Genomic DNA, 15,364 nt, shown 5'->3' with positions numbered 1-15,364 from the left:
TCTAGGGATGGGTACACAGTGTTATTACTATGTAAGGCCCGGATTTTTTAATTTGTTGGTTTACGGATCCGCCGACCCGATTTTGCCGATTCTTAGAATAAAAATAAAATTGACTTGTCATGCTTTTTTATTCCCGCCGACCCAAACAAATACAATATCCCTGAAAAATAATTAAATTCTTCTTTTTTATGAAATGAAATGCATGAATCACTAACAAAATTGATAACACTCTCTGTTGTGAAAAAATAAAACTTCCAGTTTACGTTTCTAAAAATAGACAAATCAATTATAACTGACCTTGAAATGTTGTTTACGCAAATAATTTTGCGGAACGAAATCTGTGTTTAAAACCCATTACACAATAAGTTCGTTTCCCTTAATTGTAATTAGTTTGTAAGATGCATTATCTCATAGAAATAGACTTGTCCAAATGTGGACAGGTGGAAAGCACCTTGGAAGTAAAAGTTCTGAATATCAACAAGTCATTTAGAATTTTCTTTTTTCATGGATAAAAAAAAAGTATCGTCCATTTGGATTAAAAACGGGAATGCATGACACTAGATTAACCCGATATTCTCGTTTTTTCCGTGGACGAGTCTATTACGTTTTTGACACTTGTGTTGAAACTTATTTTCGTACGACGATTTTTACATTTTTTTCTTTATCAGTTTTCGTTTTTGAAGAATATTACTCACCAAGTTTTCTGGAATTGATTAAGAGCTACGAGAATTTGTTTTTCTTGTGTGTAAAAAGACGATCTAATTTCGTCTTTGTCTATGAACACCCCCCTTTTTTATGGCAAATCATTAGACAATGTCATGCGATATTTATGACAGCTGAGCTCAGCAAGAATATTTCATCGAACTTAAATTTGAAATGATGACAAAATAGCATAAAAAACATTTTGTTAGAAAGGTGAAATGTATATTTATTTTGCATTATTTTTTCTGTCTTGATAGATATTTTTTTTTCTTTTTTTTCCCGACCGACCGACCCGACTTTTTCATGGTGAAAATCCATAAACCCAACAAATTAAAAAACCGTGGCCTAACTATAATAGATTTTAAAAGAACTTTCAATTGCAAAATGATTAGCTTTACTAGATCTATTTATAAGTCAGCATAGCCAAATTTGTCAGTTCACTCATTATACGAGTTATTACCCTAGAATGATGATTGTTTACCATTTTTATTTAATCCTTTAAGACAAAACGTATTATGGTATAACATTGTTTGTCCGTTGGTCTCCATCCATTTGTCCATCGGTACTTCTATCAGTAAACACGTCATATTATTATTCAAATTTGCTTTTATCAATTATCGTGTATAATTTCAACACAAAAAGCTCTTTTTCGATGTAACATTTTGGTGGATTTGTTGTTCCAGATTTACAGGACTTTAACTGTTAGATTTAAGGCAATGTTTCAGATACTGCGCAGTAACTCCAGTATGCCTGGATTGATTTTCTAGAAACTTTATATTATTCTTAGGATCGATAATTGAAAGCGTCTCTTTGATTACGGTAGAGCCTGCGACATTTGTCGCAGAAAGCTCGCCATAGGGATAGTGATTCGGCTGCAGCGTTAACTAACTTCTTAAAAGCTAAATATTTCAGAAGGTAGCAGACCTGGATGCTTCATACTTTGTATATAGATGCCTTATGATATGAAGTTTCCGTCGGTCATATGTCCATTGCCCTTGATCTCATTTTTATGGTTCAGTGACTACTTGAAAAAAAAGATTTTTTGTAATGATAATTTCTCTCTTATTATGAGTAATAGGATAACTTTATTTGGTATGTGCGTACTTTGCAAGGTCATCATGTCTTTCAGACAGTTTTCACTTGACCTCGACCTCATTTCATGGATCAGTGAACAAGGTAAAGTTTTCGTGGTCAAGTCCATATCTCAGATACTATAAGCAATAGGTCTAATATATTTGGTGTATGTAATGATTGTAAGGTGTACATCTGACCTTGAACTAATTTTCATGATTCAGTGGTAATATTTTAGTTTTTATACGACCGCAAAATTTGAAAAATTTTTCGTCGTATATTGCTATCACGTTGGCGTCGGCGTCGTCGTCGTCATCGTCGTCGTCGTCGTCGTCCGGCGTCCGAATACTTTTAGTTTTCGCACTCTAACTTTAGTAAAAGTGAATGGAAATCTATGAAATTTTAACACAAGGTTTATGACCACAAAAGGAAGGTTGGTATTGATTTTGGGAGTTTTGGTCCCAACATTTTAGGAATTAGGGGCCAAAAAGGGCCCAAATAAGCATTTTCTTGGTTTTCGCACTATAACTTTAGTTTAAGTGAATAGAAATCTATGAAATTTTAGCACAAGGTTTATGACCACAAAAGGAAGGTTGGGATTGATTTTGGGGGTTTTGGTTCCAACAGTTTAGGAATTAAGGGCCAAAAAAGGGCCCAAATAAGCATTATTCTTGGTTTTCGCACAATAACTTTAGTATAAGTAAATAGAAATCAATGAAATTTTAGCACAAGGTTTATGACCACAAAAGGAAGGTTGGGATTGATTTTTGGAGTTGAGGTCACAACAGTTTATGAATTAGGGGCCAAAAAGGGGCCCTATTAAGCATTATTTTTGGTTTTTGCACCATAACTTTAGTATAAGTAAATAGAAATCTATGAAATTTAAACACAAGGTTTATGACCATAAAAGGAAGGTTGGGTTTGATTTTGGGAGTTTTGGTCCTAACAGTTTAGGAATAAGGGGCCCAAAGGGTCCAAAATTGAACTTTGTGTGATTTCATCAAAAATTGAATAATTGGGGTTCTTTGATATGCCGAATCTAACTATGTATGTAGATTCTTAATTTTTGGTCCCGTTTTCAAATTGGTCTACATTAAGGTCCAAAGGGTCCAAAATTAAACTTAGTTTGATTTTAACAAAAATTGAATCCTTGGGGTTCTTTGATATGCTGAATTTAAAAATGTACTTAGATTTTTAATTATTGGCCTAGTTTTCAAGTTGGTCCAAATGGGGGTCCAAAATTAAACTTTGTTTGATTTCTTCAAAAATTGAATAAATGGGTTCTTTGATATGCCAAATCTAACTGTGTATGTAGATTCTTAATTTTTGGTCCAGTTTTCAAATTGGTCTACATTAAGGTCCAAAGGGTCCAAATTAAACTAAGTTTGATTTTAACAAAAATTAAATTCTTGGGCTTATTTGATATGCTTTATCTAAATATGTACTTTGATTTTTGATTATGGGCCCAGTTTTCAAGTTGGTCCAAATCAGGATTCCATATCAAGTATTGTGCAATAGCAAGAAATTTTCAATTGCACAGTATTGCACAATAGCAAGAAATATCTAATTGCACAATATTGTGCAATAGCAATTCATTTTCAATTGGAGTTATCTTTCTTTGTATAGAATAGTAGTTGATAATATATGTTGGAAATTTGCCAGACATGACTATGATGTCATTTTCTATTTTTATTTGCCAATAACTTTATGTAAATAACTTCATTGGAAATTTGCCAATATAAAATGTTGCTGATGAAGCTTTTTTTCCTTATCTTATCTAAAATGTTTTAGATAATGTATGTTGGAAATTTGCCAGACATGACTATGATGTCATTTTCTATTTTTATTTGCCAATAACTTTATGTAAATAACTTCATTGGAAATTTGCCAATATAAAATGTTGCTGATGAAGTTTTTTTTATTGTTTTATACAATAAACAATGTATATTCACTTTTACTACCAACCAATCTTTACCATTCAGTGATAACAAGCACTTTATTTTACATTTTAATATTTTATGATGTATTTAAAAGAGTAGTTATTGTTGCAAACTCCATTAGAAATTTGAATTGATATCAGTTTTGGAAAAAGGGAAACGGGGATGTGAAAAAAGGGGGGGGGTAAATTTTTCTCATTTCAGATTTCATAAATAAAAAGAAAATTTCTTCAAACATTTTTTTGAGAGGATTAATATTCAACAGCATAGTCAATTGCTCAAAGGCAAAAAAAAACTTTTAAGTTCATTAGACCACATTCATTCTGTGTCAGAAACCTATGCTGTGTCAACTATTTAATTTTAGATTTAAATAAGAAGAAATCTTTAATTGATTTGTAAAATCTTGACATTTGTTTTGTGTAAAAAAAAACCATGTAATGTCAAAAATTTGATCACAATCCAAATTCAGAGCTGTATCACGCTTGAATGTTTTGTCCATACTTGCCCCAACTGTTCAGGGTTCGACCTCTGCGGTCGTATAAAGCTGCGCCCTGCGGAGCACCTGGTTGTGTTTTGGTCTGTTTTTCCTATATTGTATGCAATAGGCATGATAGGTCAACTATATTTGGTGTATGGAAATATTTTATGTTGTACATGTCAGTCTGGCAGGTTTTATTTGACTTTGACCCCATTTTCATGGTTCATTGCTCAATGTTAAGTTTTTGTGTTTTGGTCTGTTTTTCTAATACTGTTTGCTATATATATTGCCTTTATTTATATACTTCTAATGGTTGTTTCTATAGATAATTTTGAGACATCTATGACAGAATATACGCACAAGCTGATACAATGTAACGAGTCCATGCATTATTTATTGTTCTTTTAGACTTATTGCAACTTGGATATACGTTTGATAATGTTATAAATAAAATTTGAGAAAATCAATTAACATGAATTTGACAGCTTATACCTTTATAAATAATGCCCCTGCCTTTCAATGTTCTATTTATAATTTATATTTGTCGATGTGATCAGTTGTATTGTCCATTTGTGCATTTGGTACATTGTAATGCAAGATATTATCGTTTGTATGACCCTGTCGTAGTGGAGGGGACATTAAGTTTTACCCTTGTTTGTCGGTCGGTCTGTACGTACGTTCCGAAATTGGTTATACGTTCTATAACTTTAGTTGGTCTCAAACAAATGGTATGAAACTTGTATACAATGTTTATTATCACAAAACACAGATCAAGGTTTAATTTGGGTGAAGTCACTTTCACCTTTCATTGCTGATTTTTTCGTGACGGTTCTCTAACTTAAGTTTTTCTCAACCAAATGTTATGAAGCTTATTACCATTAAACTTACATCAGGTACGAATTTGGTAAGCGTCACTTTTACCGTTCTTGAGTTATGTTCCTTTATATTAACGTAATATACAAGCGAGTTCATTGTCTGTGTCCCATTCCTCATTTATGTTATCCTCTTTTTCTCCTGATAACATTGGTTTTATTATAATTTAAGTAAAAAAACTTCATGTTATTTTTACAGAATACAATAACATGATGAAGAAAAAAAAACAGTCTACCATGCTAAATCGTTTAAATCGTTTAACGGGTAAAGGTACCTACGAATCGTATGACATGCGCTGTATGGTTACAGGCCAGTTCGCCGTAGGTAAATCGAGTCTGGTGAAGCTATTAGTTGGGGACGTCATACCCGAGGGGAGACATCCTACAGATGGTATCTCTCTTCATGAAGGTCGCTGTGGTCTTGATGTCCAGACAAGAAAATGGATTCTTATAAATCCAGGTAAGAATTGAAACACACAAATTGTTTTTTTTTATGTCCTGCCGCATTGGAGGGAGCATTAAGCGTTACCCTTGTCTCTCTGTTCGTCCGTCCGTACATGATGTGAAGTCCAGAGGTACATTCCAAAATTAGTTTAAGTACTTTAACTTTAGTTTGCCTCAACCAAATGTTATGAAACTAACGCAAAATGCCTATTACCACATAACACAGATCAAGATTGAAAGTTGGTGGCAACACTTTTGCTTTTTACAGTTATGCCCTTTTACAAATGGAAAAATTGCTGAATTTTTTCTTTACATTTTCTAACTTTAGTTTGCCTCAACCAAATACTACGTTACTAATGCACAATGCTTATTACCACAAAACACAGATCAAGTTTGAATTTTGGTGGTGTCACTTTTAGCGTTCTGGAGTTATGCCCCTTAACAAATAATACATACCCATGATTTTTAAATAATGCTTATTACCACAGAACTGTGATCAAGTTCAAATGTGGGTAGCATCACTTTCACCATTCTTGAGTTATGTCCATTTTTAGCTCACCTAGCCCAAAGGGCCAAGTGAGCTTTTCTCATTACTTGGCGTCCGTCGTCGTCGGGCGTCCGTCGTCTGTAAACTTTTACAAAAATCTTCTCCTCTGAAACTACTAAGGCAAATTTAACCAAACATGGCCAAAATCATTATTAAGGTATATAGTTTAAAAATTGTGTCCGGTGACCAGGCCAACCAACCAAGATGGCCGCCATGGCAAAAAATAGAACATAGGGGTAAAATGCAGTTTTTGGCTTATAACTCAAAAACCAAAGCATTTAGAGCAAATCTGACGTGGGTATAATTGTTTATCAGGTCAAGATTTATCTGCCCTGAAATTTTCAGATGAATCGGACAACCCATTGTTAGGTTGCTGCCTCTGAATTGGTTATTTTAAGGAAATTTTGCTGTTTTTATACGACCGCAAAATTTGAAAATTTTTCGTCGTATATTGCTATCACGTTGGCGTCGGCGTCGTCGTCGTCTTCGTCGTCGTCGTCGTCGTCGTCCGGCGTCCGAATACTTTTAGTTTTCGCACTCTAACTTTAGTAAAAGTGAATGGAAATCTATGAAATTTTAACACAAGGTTTATGACCACAAAAGGAAGGTTGGTATTGATTTTGGGAGTTTTGGTCCCAACATTTTAGGAATTAGGGGCCAAAAAGGGCCCAAATAAGCATTTTCTTGGTTTTCGCACTATAACTTTAGTTTAAGTTAATAGAAATCTATGAAATTTTGACACAAGGTTTATGACCACAAAAAAACGGTTGGGATTGATTTTGGGAGTTTAGGTTTCAACAGTTTAGGAATTAGGGGCCAAAAAAGGGCCCAAATAAGCATTATTCTTGGTTTTCGCACAATAACTTTAGTTTAAGTAAATAGAAATCAATGAAATTTAAACACAATGTTAATGACTACAAAAGGAAGGTTGGTATTGATTTTGGGAGTTTAGGTCCCAACAGTTTAGGAATAAGGGGCCAAAAAGGGACCCAAATAAGCATTTTTCTTGGTTTTCGCACCATAACGTTAGTATAAGTAAATAGAAATCTATGAAATTTAAACACAAGGTTTATGACCATAAAAGGAAGGTTGGTATTGATTTTGGGAGTTTTGGTCCCAACAGAATAAGGGGCCCAAAGGGTCCAAAATTAAACTTTGTTTGATTTCATCAAAATTGAATAATTGGGGTTCTTTGATATGCCGAATCTAACTGTCATGACTGTGTATGTAGATTCTTAACTTTTGGTCCCGTTTTCAAATTGGTCTACATTAAGGTCCAAAGGGTCCAAAATTAAACTTAGTTTGATTTTGACAAAAAATGAATCAGTTAGGTTCTTTGATATGCTGAATCTAAAAATGTACTTAGATTCTTGATTATTGGCCCAGTTTTCAAGTTGGTCCAAATCGGGGTCCAAAATTAAACTTTGTTTGATTTCATCAGAAATTGAATAAATGGGGTTCTTTGATATACCAAATCTAACTGTGTATGTATATTCTTCATTTTTGGTCCTGTTTTCAAATTGGTCTACACTAAAGTCCAAAGGGTCCAAAATTAGACTTAGTCTGATTTCAACAAAAATTGAAATCTTGGGGTTCTTTGATATGCTGAATCCAAAAATGTACTTAGATTTTTTATTATGGGCCCAGTTTTCAAGTTGGTCCAAATCAGGATCTAAAATTATTATATTAAGTATTGTGCAATAGCAAGTCTTTTCAATTGCACAGTATTGCGCAATGGCAAGAAATATCTAATTGCACAATATTGTGAAATAGCAAATTTATTTTTAATTAGAGTTATCTTTCTTTGTCCAGAATAGTAAGCAAGAAATATCTAATTGCAAAATATTGTGCAATAGCAAGATTTTTTTTTAATTGGAGTTATCTTTCTTTGTCCAGAATCAACTTAAATCTTTGTTATATACAATATACACTACCAACTGATAAATTATAATAAATAACATTCAGTGATAACAAGCAGTTTTTTTTACATCTTAATATTTTATGATGTATTTAAATGAGTAGTTATTGTTGCAAACTCCATTAGAAATTTTAATTGAGATTAGTTTTGGAATAAGGGAAAGGGGGATGTGATTAAAAAAATTGGGTTCAATTTTTCTCATTTGAAATTTCATAAATAAAAAAGAAAATTTCTTCAAACATTTTTATGCCCCACCTACGATAGTAGAGGGGCATTATGTTTTCTGGTCTGTGCGTCCGTCCGTCCGTCCGTCTGTCCGTTCGTTCATCCGTCCGTTCGTCCGTCCGTCTGTCCCGCTTCAGGTTAAAGTTTTTGGTCAAGGTAGTTTTTGATGAAGTTTAAGTCCAATCGACTTCAAACTTAGTACACATGTCCCCTATGATATGATCTTTCTAATTTTAATGCCAAATTAGAGTTTTTACCCCAATTTCACGGTCCACTGAACATGGAAAATGATAGTGCGAGTGGGGCATTCGTGTACTGAGGACACATTCTTGTTTTGAGAGGATTAATATTCAACAGCATAGTGAATTGCTCTAAGAGAAAACAAAAATTTTAAGTTCATTAGAACACATTCATTCTGTGTCAGAAACCTATGCTGTGTCAACTATTTAATCACAATCCAAATTTAGAGCTGAATCCAGCTTGAATGTTGTGTCCATACTTGCCCCAACCGTTCAGGGTTCAACCTCTGCGGTCGTATAAAGCTACGCCCTGCGGAGCATCTGGTTGAATATTATCATGAATATTATTATAGATAGAGATAAACTGTAAACTGCAAAAAATGTTCAGCAAAGTAAGATCTACAAATAAGTGAACATGACCGAGTTATTGCCCTTTATAGTCAATTTTTAACCATTTTCCGTAAATCTTAGTTATCTTTTACAAAAGTCTTCTCTGAAACTACTGGCCCAAATTATTCCAAACTTGGCCACAATCATCATTGGGCTATCTAGTTTAAAATTTGTGTCCGGTGACAAGATGGCCACCATGGCTAAAAATAGAACATAGGGTCAAAATCAGTTTTTAGCTTATAACTCAAAAACCAAAGCATTTAGAGCAAATCTGACACGAGGTAAAATGGTTTATCAGGTCAAGATCTATCTGCCCTGAAATTTTCAGATGAATCAGACAACCTTTTGTTGGGTTGCTGCCCCTGAATTGGTAATATTAAGGAAATTTCGCTGTTTTTGGTTATTATCTTGAATATTGTTATAGATAGAGATAAAACTATAAACAGTAATAATGTACAGCAAAGTAAAACCTAAATAAGTCATCATGACCAAAAAGGTCAATTGACCAATTAAGGAGTTATTGCCCTTTACAGTCAATTTTTAACAATTCAAAATTTGTAAATTTTCACTAACATTATCTTCTGTAACTAATGGGCCAAGTTCATTATAGAGATAATTGCAAGCAGCAAGAATGTTCAGTAAAGTAGGATCTACAAACATACAATTTTGTTATGAATCCATCTGTGTCCTTTGTTAAGTATTCACATAGACCAAGGTGAGCGACACAGGCTCTTTAGAGCCTCTAGTTAACATTATATGGACACATTCCCAATTTATTTATAGAACTACACTTGGTCTCTGATGGATAGGTCTCATGTTTTTGACCCGTTATTAGGTCATCAGTCCGCCTGTCCTTCCTGTTCTTGTCATCGCAACTTTTCTGAAACCAGACAACATACATTCATAAAACTTTGTAGATAATAATAATATATACTATGAAGATGTGCATATCAACAGGAAATTAGAATTCAATTTTTTCTAGGAGTTATGCCCTTTGAATTTAGTAATTTTGGCCTAAACATACTACTGCAACATTGTGTTATCTCAACCCATCTGAAAGCACAAAATAGAATTTCATGAAACTTTGTTGATAATAAGGACATACAATGTAGATGCGCATATCGACAGGGGAGGGGATTGTTTTTTTAGCTCACCGTTCATCGTCCGTCTGGTGTAAACTATTTCAAACATCTTCTCCTCTGAAATTCCTAAACCAATTCCAACCAAAATTAAGCTGAATGATCCTTAGGGTATCTTGCTTAAAGATTGTGTTTTATTTTTTGTTTCGTCAAAAAACATGGCCACCATGGCTAAAAATAGAATATAGGGGTAAAATGCAGTTTTTGGTTAATATATCTCAAAAACCAAAGCAGTTAGAGCAAATCTTATGGGGTGAAAGTGTTCATAAGGTAAAGTTCTCAATAGCCCTGAAATTTTCAGATGAATCTAATAACCCATTGTTGGGTTGCTTCCACTAAATTGGTAATTTTAAGGAAATTTTGCAGTTTTTGGTTATTATCTTGAATAGTATTAATGATAAAGATAAACTGTGAACAAACAAAAATGTTCAGCAACGTAAGATCTACAAATAAGTTAATATGACCAAAATTGACAAATGTGTCCTTAAGGACTTTCATTGCCCTTTAAAGACAATTTTTCACAATTTGTTCATCTAGTTAGCTTACTTTAAAAAATCTTCTCCTTTGAAACTACTGAACCAATTCCAATTAAACTTTAGCTGAATGATCCTTACGGTATCTAGAATAAAGTTCATGTTTTATTTTATGTTTCGTCAAAAAACATGGCCACCATGGCTAAAAATAGAATATAGGGGTAAAATGCAGTTTTTGGCTTATATCTAAAAAACAAAGGCGTAAGAACAAATCTGACAGGGGTAAAAGTGTTCATTATGTGAAGTTCTATCAGCCCTGAAATTTTCAGGTGAATCTAAAAACCCATTGTTGGGTTGCTGCCACTAGATTGGTAATTTTAAGGAATTTTGCAGTTTTTGGTTATTATCTTGAATAGTATTAATGATAAAGATAAACTGTAAACAGCAAATATGTTCAGCAAAGTAAGATCTTCAAATAAGTTAAATGACCGAAATTGTCCATTGACCCCTTAAAGAGTTATTGCCCTTTAAGGACAATTTTACACAATTTGTTTATCATGTTTTCTAAGTTTAAAAAATCTTCTCCTCTGAAATTACTGAACCAATTCCAACCAAACTTAAGCTGAATGATCCTTAGGGTATCTAGAATAAAGAATGTGTTTTATTTTTTGTTTCGTAAAAAAACATGGCCGCCATGGCTAAAATTATAACATAGGGGTAAAATGCAGTTTTCGGCTAATATATCTCAAACACTTAAGCAATTAGAGCAAATCTGATGAGAGGTTAAAATGTTCATTAGACCAAGTTCTATCAGCCATGAAATTGTCAGATGAATCTAACAGTCCATTGTTGGATTGCTGCCACTAAATTGGTAATTTTAAGGAATTTTGCAGTTTTTGGTTTTCTTAAATATTATTAATGATTAAGATAAACTGTGAACAGCAAAAATGTTCAGCAAAGTAAGATCTACAAATAAGTTATATGACCAAAATTGTCAAATGTGTCCTTAAGTAGTTATTGCCGTTTAAGGTGGTATGGGAGTCTAAAATAAAAATGATAGAATTTGTTCATACTTTGCCAAAACGTAGCTTCTATTGAAATATGTTCAAAAATAGAATAAAAATGATAGGTCACTGCGCATTTTCTCAAGCTTCAGGTTGTGATAAAATGACACATTTTGTATGAATTATACAGGAAAAAACACCATTTCGTGATTAGAAACTAAACAAAATGATAGAATTGTAAAACAAATAGGGAAAAGCTTGCTTTCAGACAATGCTTTGAGAATATCAAAAGAAAAGATAGGGTCACCGTACGTTTTTTCTGGCTAAAATACAAAATAGGAAAATTCCATGTAGAATCCTTCAGAAAATGTACTGTTTTAGAGTTAACTCCCCTGAAAATGCCAATTTAAAAACATTTCAAAACAACCAAAAATAATCAATGCTTGTAAAAATATTAATATCTATAAGTTATATTCTAATGCAATTTGTATATGTAACAGTGTTTTTCATTGGCTGAAAGTTGCCGTCAAATCCACAGTTGACCAGGCGTAACTAAGGAGGAACAACCATTTTGAAATGATTGAATCAACAAATGTCCGATTACTACTATATAATCAAAAATAAAACAACACCTACCTCCAATTCGTCGTTTTAATGTTATTTTATCCGAATTTGAAGCGTAAAGGTAACGTCATAACCTCCAGTTTGCAAGTTTTCATTCGTATGACGCCACGTTTATCCATGACGCTTTTGCGCCAAAATCATTCATGAAGTTTTGCGGATTTTTTTTTATTTGTCAAATTTAGACATTTTTCAAGTTTCATCGTATTATTTCTTTTTGAAATGCATTTGAATCGGAATAACAGTACTGTAGTTGAAGAGTTGCCACCGTCAATTTTGATTTGACGGTCGGAAATCTCCGTTTTACTGTCTCCGCTACGCGTCGCCAGTAAAACTGCATTTGCGACCGTCAAATCTACAATTGACGGTGGCACTCTTCAACTACAGTACTGTTATTCCTTAATTCTTATAAATTTGTTCTTTTAAATTAAAATCCACATTAAATATCCTGCATCAAATTTTGCTAACTTGATAGAAAATCTGGACCTTAGTTTTTCTGTTTTTCACAATCCAAGATGGCGGAAGACACCCATACCACCTTTAAGACATTTATTCACAATTTGTTCATCTAGTTTGCTCACTTTAAAAAATCTTCTCCTTTAAAACTGCTGAATCAATTTCAGCCAAACTCGGGCTGAATGAGTTTAAGAGTATCTAGTATAAATTTTGTATTTTATTCTTGTATGTCAAGAAACATAGCCACGATGGCAAAAATGGAACATAGGGGTTAAATGCATTTATTTGCTTTTGAAGAAAATATGACAGATACAAAGTACATTTAAATGGCATTTAAAAGCCATTCATTTATATATATTAAAAAGCAAAAATAATCATTGATGAAAGATTTGAGCAAAACATTACAGGTGAGTGATTCAGGCTCTTGAGAGCCTCTTGTTTTAATTGAAATGTTGTATCAGAAATTTGTATACAAGCCATAGATTTGTTGGACGTTTTTTGCATGGCCTGGGCTGTTTAAATTGAAATTTTGTACCATGTGTTAGCCTTATTTTCAAGATTGCCAATATTAAATCAATCATGGTTAGTAAAGCAGCCGAAACATTTTAGCATTTGTACCTTTGTTTTTAATTTCTATTTTAACTTAGTGAAATTGGCTAGCTATTCATATAAGAATTAGCATATATATCTATCTTTTTTATAATTCTATACAGTGGTGTGTTTTTTCATTTTTTTTTCATACAGAAACGTATAATGCCATGGATGTTGTCTACAATAAGGTTTTAATGACTTCAAATGAAGAAATGGAACATAATCTAAAAGAAAAGTCAGACCAACAACAAGCATCAGATAGAAGTCCTTCTGGAAGTAAAGATGATGACATGGTTAATCCAGGTGTTCTACAGCAGTCACAAGCTATGGCATTGCCTCTCCCATTAAACACATCAGATAATCTCTCCAAACAACCTCCAGCAGCCCTAACGTTACCACCTCAGGCATCCTCCATTGTACCTCTATCACGACAGCAGCTGAAACAGAAAATGAAAGCTAAGATGACTAAAGATGAAATCAGAAGAAAAATGGAAAAAGTTTTAAAGAGCGGAAAATACAAGATGAAAGTGGGACGACTAATCTTCTGGGATTTTGGTGGACAGTATGTATATTATACAACACACCAGACCTTCATGACCTACAGAGCTTTGTTTCTTGTTGTATTTGATGGAAGCAAAGGATTACATGAACAGGTTCCTGAGGTCTTGTGTTTTCCTGGGCAGCATATGACTCCAACACCAGCAGGTAATATAATAAAACTTTTCCTTACATGATTGAACTATTCAGAAATTCTACTTCAATCTTTCACAAATGGCTTTCAACAGTCCTGTTTGAGACATTCTGATTTGCTAATTACTTTTATATGATATTAAGATGAACCAGGAAATATCATTTCAGTGATGTGCCCATTATTGATGAATTTAACCATTCTAAAACCCATTCTTACATTTTTAATGGACTTAACATGTCAAGACCAGATGGATGGATATATTGTTCTTAAAGTCCAATGTCAAAAAAGTGCATGCATAACATAACAAGAACATGTCCATGATTGTTTATAATAAAAGGCAGATTTCAGTCATTTTAGTAATTTTGAACGACAATCTTTTATAGTTTTTGGGGAAGTTTTATCATCAGTATTTATGAGACACCATTTAAAACTTTTTCTGAGAATTTGCGGATCAGTTTATAAAACAGTATTTTATAGTTCTGGTGGAAATTTGTGATAAGTATATCTTAAACGTCACCAGTGTCTGAGCAGAAAGTTGATAAATCAGAGTTATGTCAAAGAACGTCTTGTCCTTTTTCTTAAGAAGTTGTTCAGAAGATCCCAAGACCTGATTGATAAATATTCTGCATCAACGTCACAAATAATTCATTGCAATACATGATGGCCTTGAAGTATAGATTCAAGGTACTGACGTTGTTCATCATCTGAAATACTTGTTCATGTTGTTATAGTGTGTTTTTTATCTGTCTTCGTAAATTATTTACTTTTCTGTTGTTCATGTTTGGTAATATCCTCCTGGCGTGGCTTGGTATTTATACATCCTGCCATTGTGTTATTGTGCTATCGTCATTTTTAGATCACCGGGGCCCAAAGGGCCCAATGTGAGCTTATGCCATCACTTGGCGTCTGTCGTCGTAAACTATTTCAAAAATCTTCTCCTCTGAAACTATTGGGCCAAATACCTTCAAACTTTAACTAAATGTTCCTAAGGGTATCTAGTTTATAAATTGTATTCGAAGTTTTGATCCATCGACAAACATGGCCGCCATGGCTAAAAATAGAACATAGGGGGCATATGCAGTTTTTTGCTTATATCTCAAAAACTAAAGCTTTTAGAGCAAATTGACACGCGGTAATATTTTCAATTGGTCAACTTCTATCAGCCCTGAAATTTTCAGACGAATCGAACAACTCATTGTTGGGTTGCTGCCACTAAATTGGTAGTTTTAAGGAAATTTTGCTGTTTTTTTTTATTATCTTGAATATTATTATAGATAGATATAAACTGTAAACAGCAATAATGTTCAGCAAAATAAGGTCTACAAAAAAAATGATGACCAAAATTGTCAATTGACCCCTTGAGGAGTTATTGCCCTTTAAAGACAATTTTACACAATTTGTTCATCAAGTTTGCTAACATTTAAAAATCGTCTCTAAAAACCCTGAAATTTTCAGACGAATCGAACAACCCGTTGTTGGGTTGCTGCCACTAAATTGGTAGTTTTGAGGAAATTTTGCAGTTTTTAGCTCACCTGGCATAGCCATGTGAGCCTATGCCATCACTTG

At 33.4% G+C, this 15,364-nt stretch overlaps 2 protein-coding genes across 2 annotated transcripts in view; both read left to right on the top strand.

Annotated features, from left to right (window-relative positions):
- LOC143051533 (uncharacterized) overlaps window positions 1-15,364 on the top strand; it is a 621,634-nt gene that overhangs the window by 86,329 nt on the left and 519,941 nt on the right. The gene's annotated exons all lie outside the window — the stretch shown is intronic.
- Window positions 1-15,364, top strand: part of LOC143051540 (uncharacterized) — a 92,058-nt gene that overhangs the window by 44,899 nt on the left and 31,795 nt on the right. Inside the window, exons 6-7 of the mRNA XM_076224434.1 lie at window positions 5,260-5,520; window positions 13,261-13,812. Of these exons, the coding sequence (XP_076080549.1) occupies window positions 5,260-5,520; window positions 13,261-13,812 (813 nt within the window). The remainder of the gene's footprint in view (window positions 1-5,259; window positions 5,521-13,260; window positions 13,813-15,364) is intronic.

This window comes from Mytilus galloprovincialis, chromosome 11 (genome assembly GCF_965363235.1).
Source record: "Mytilus galloprovincialis chromosome 11, xbMytGall1.hap1.1, whole genome shotgun sequence".
In the NCBI taxonomy this organism is placed as follows: domain Eukaryota; kingdom Metazoa; phylum Mollusca; class Bivalvia; order Mytilida; family Mytilidae; genus Mytilus; species Mytilus galloprovincialis.
The sequence above is the reverse complement of the archived record's forward strand: the minus strand, read 5'-3'. Positions and strand labels throughout refer to the sequence as shown.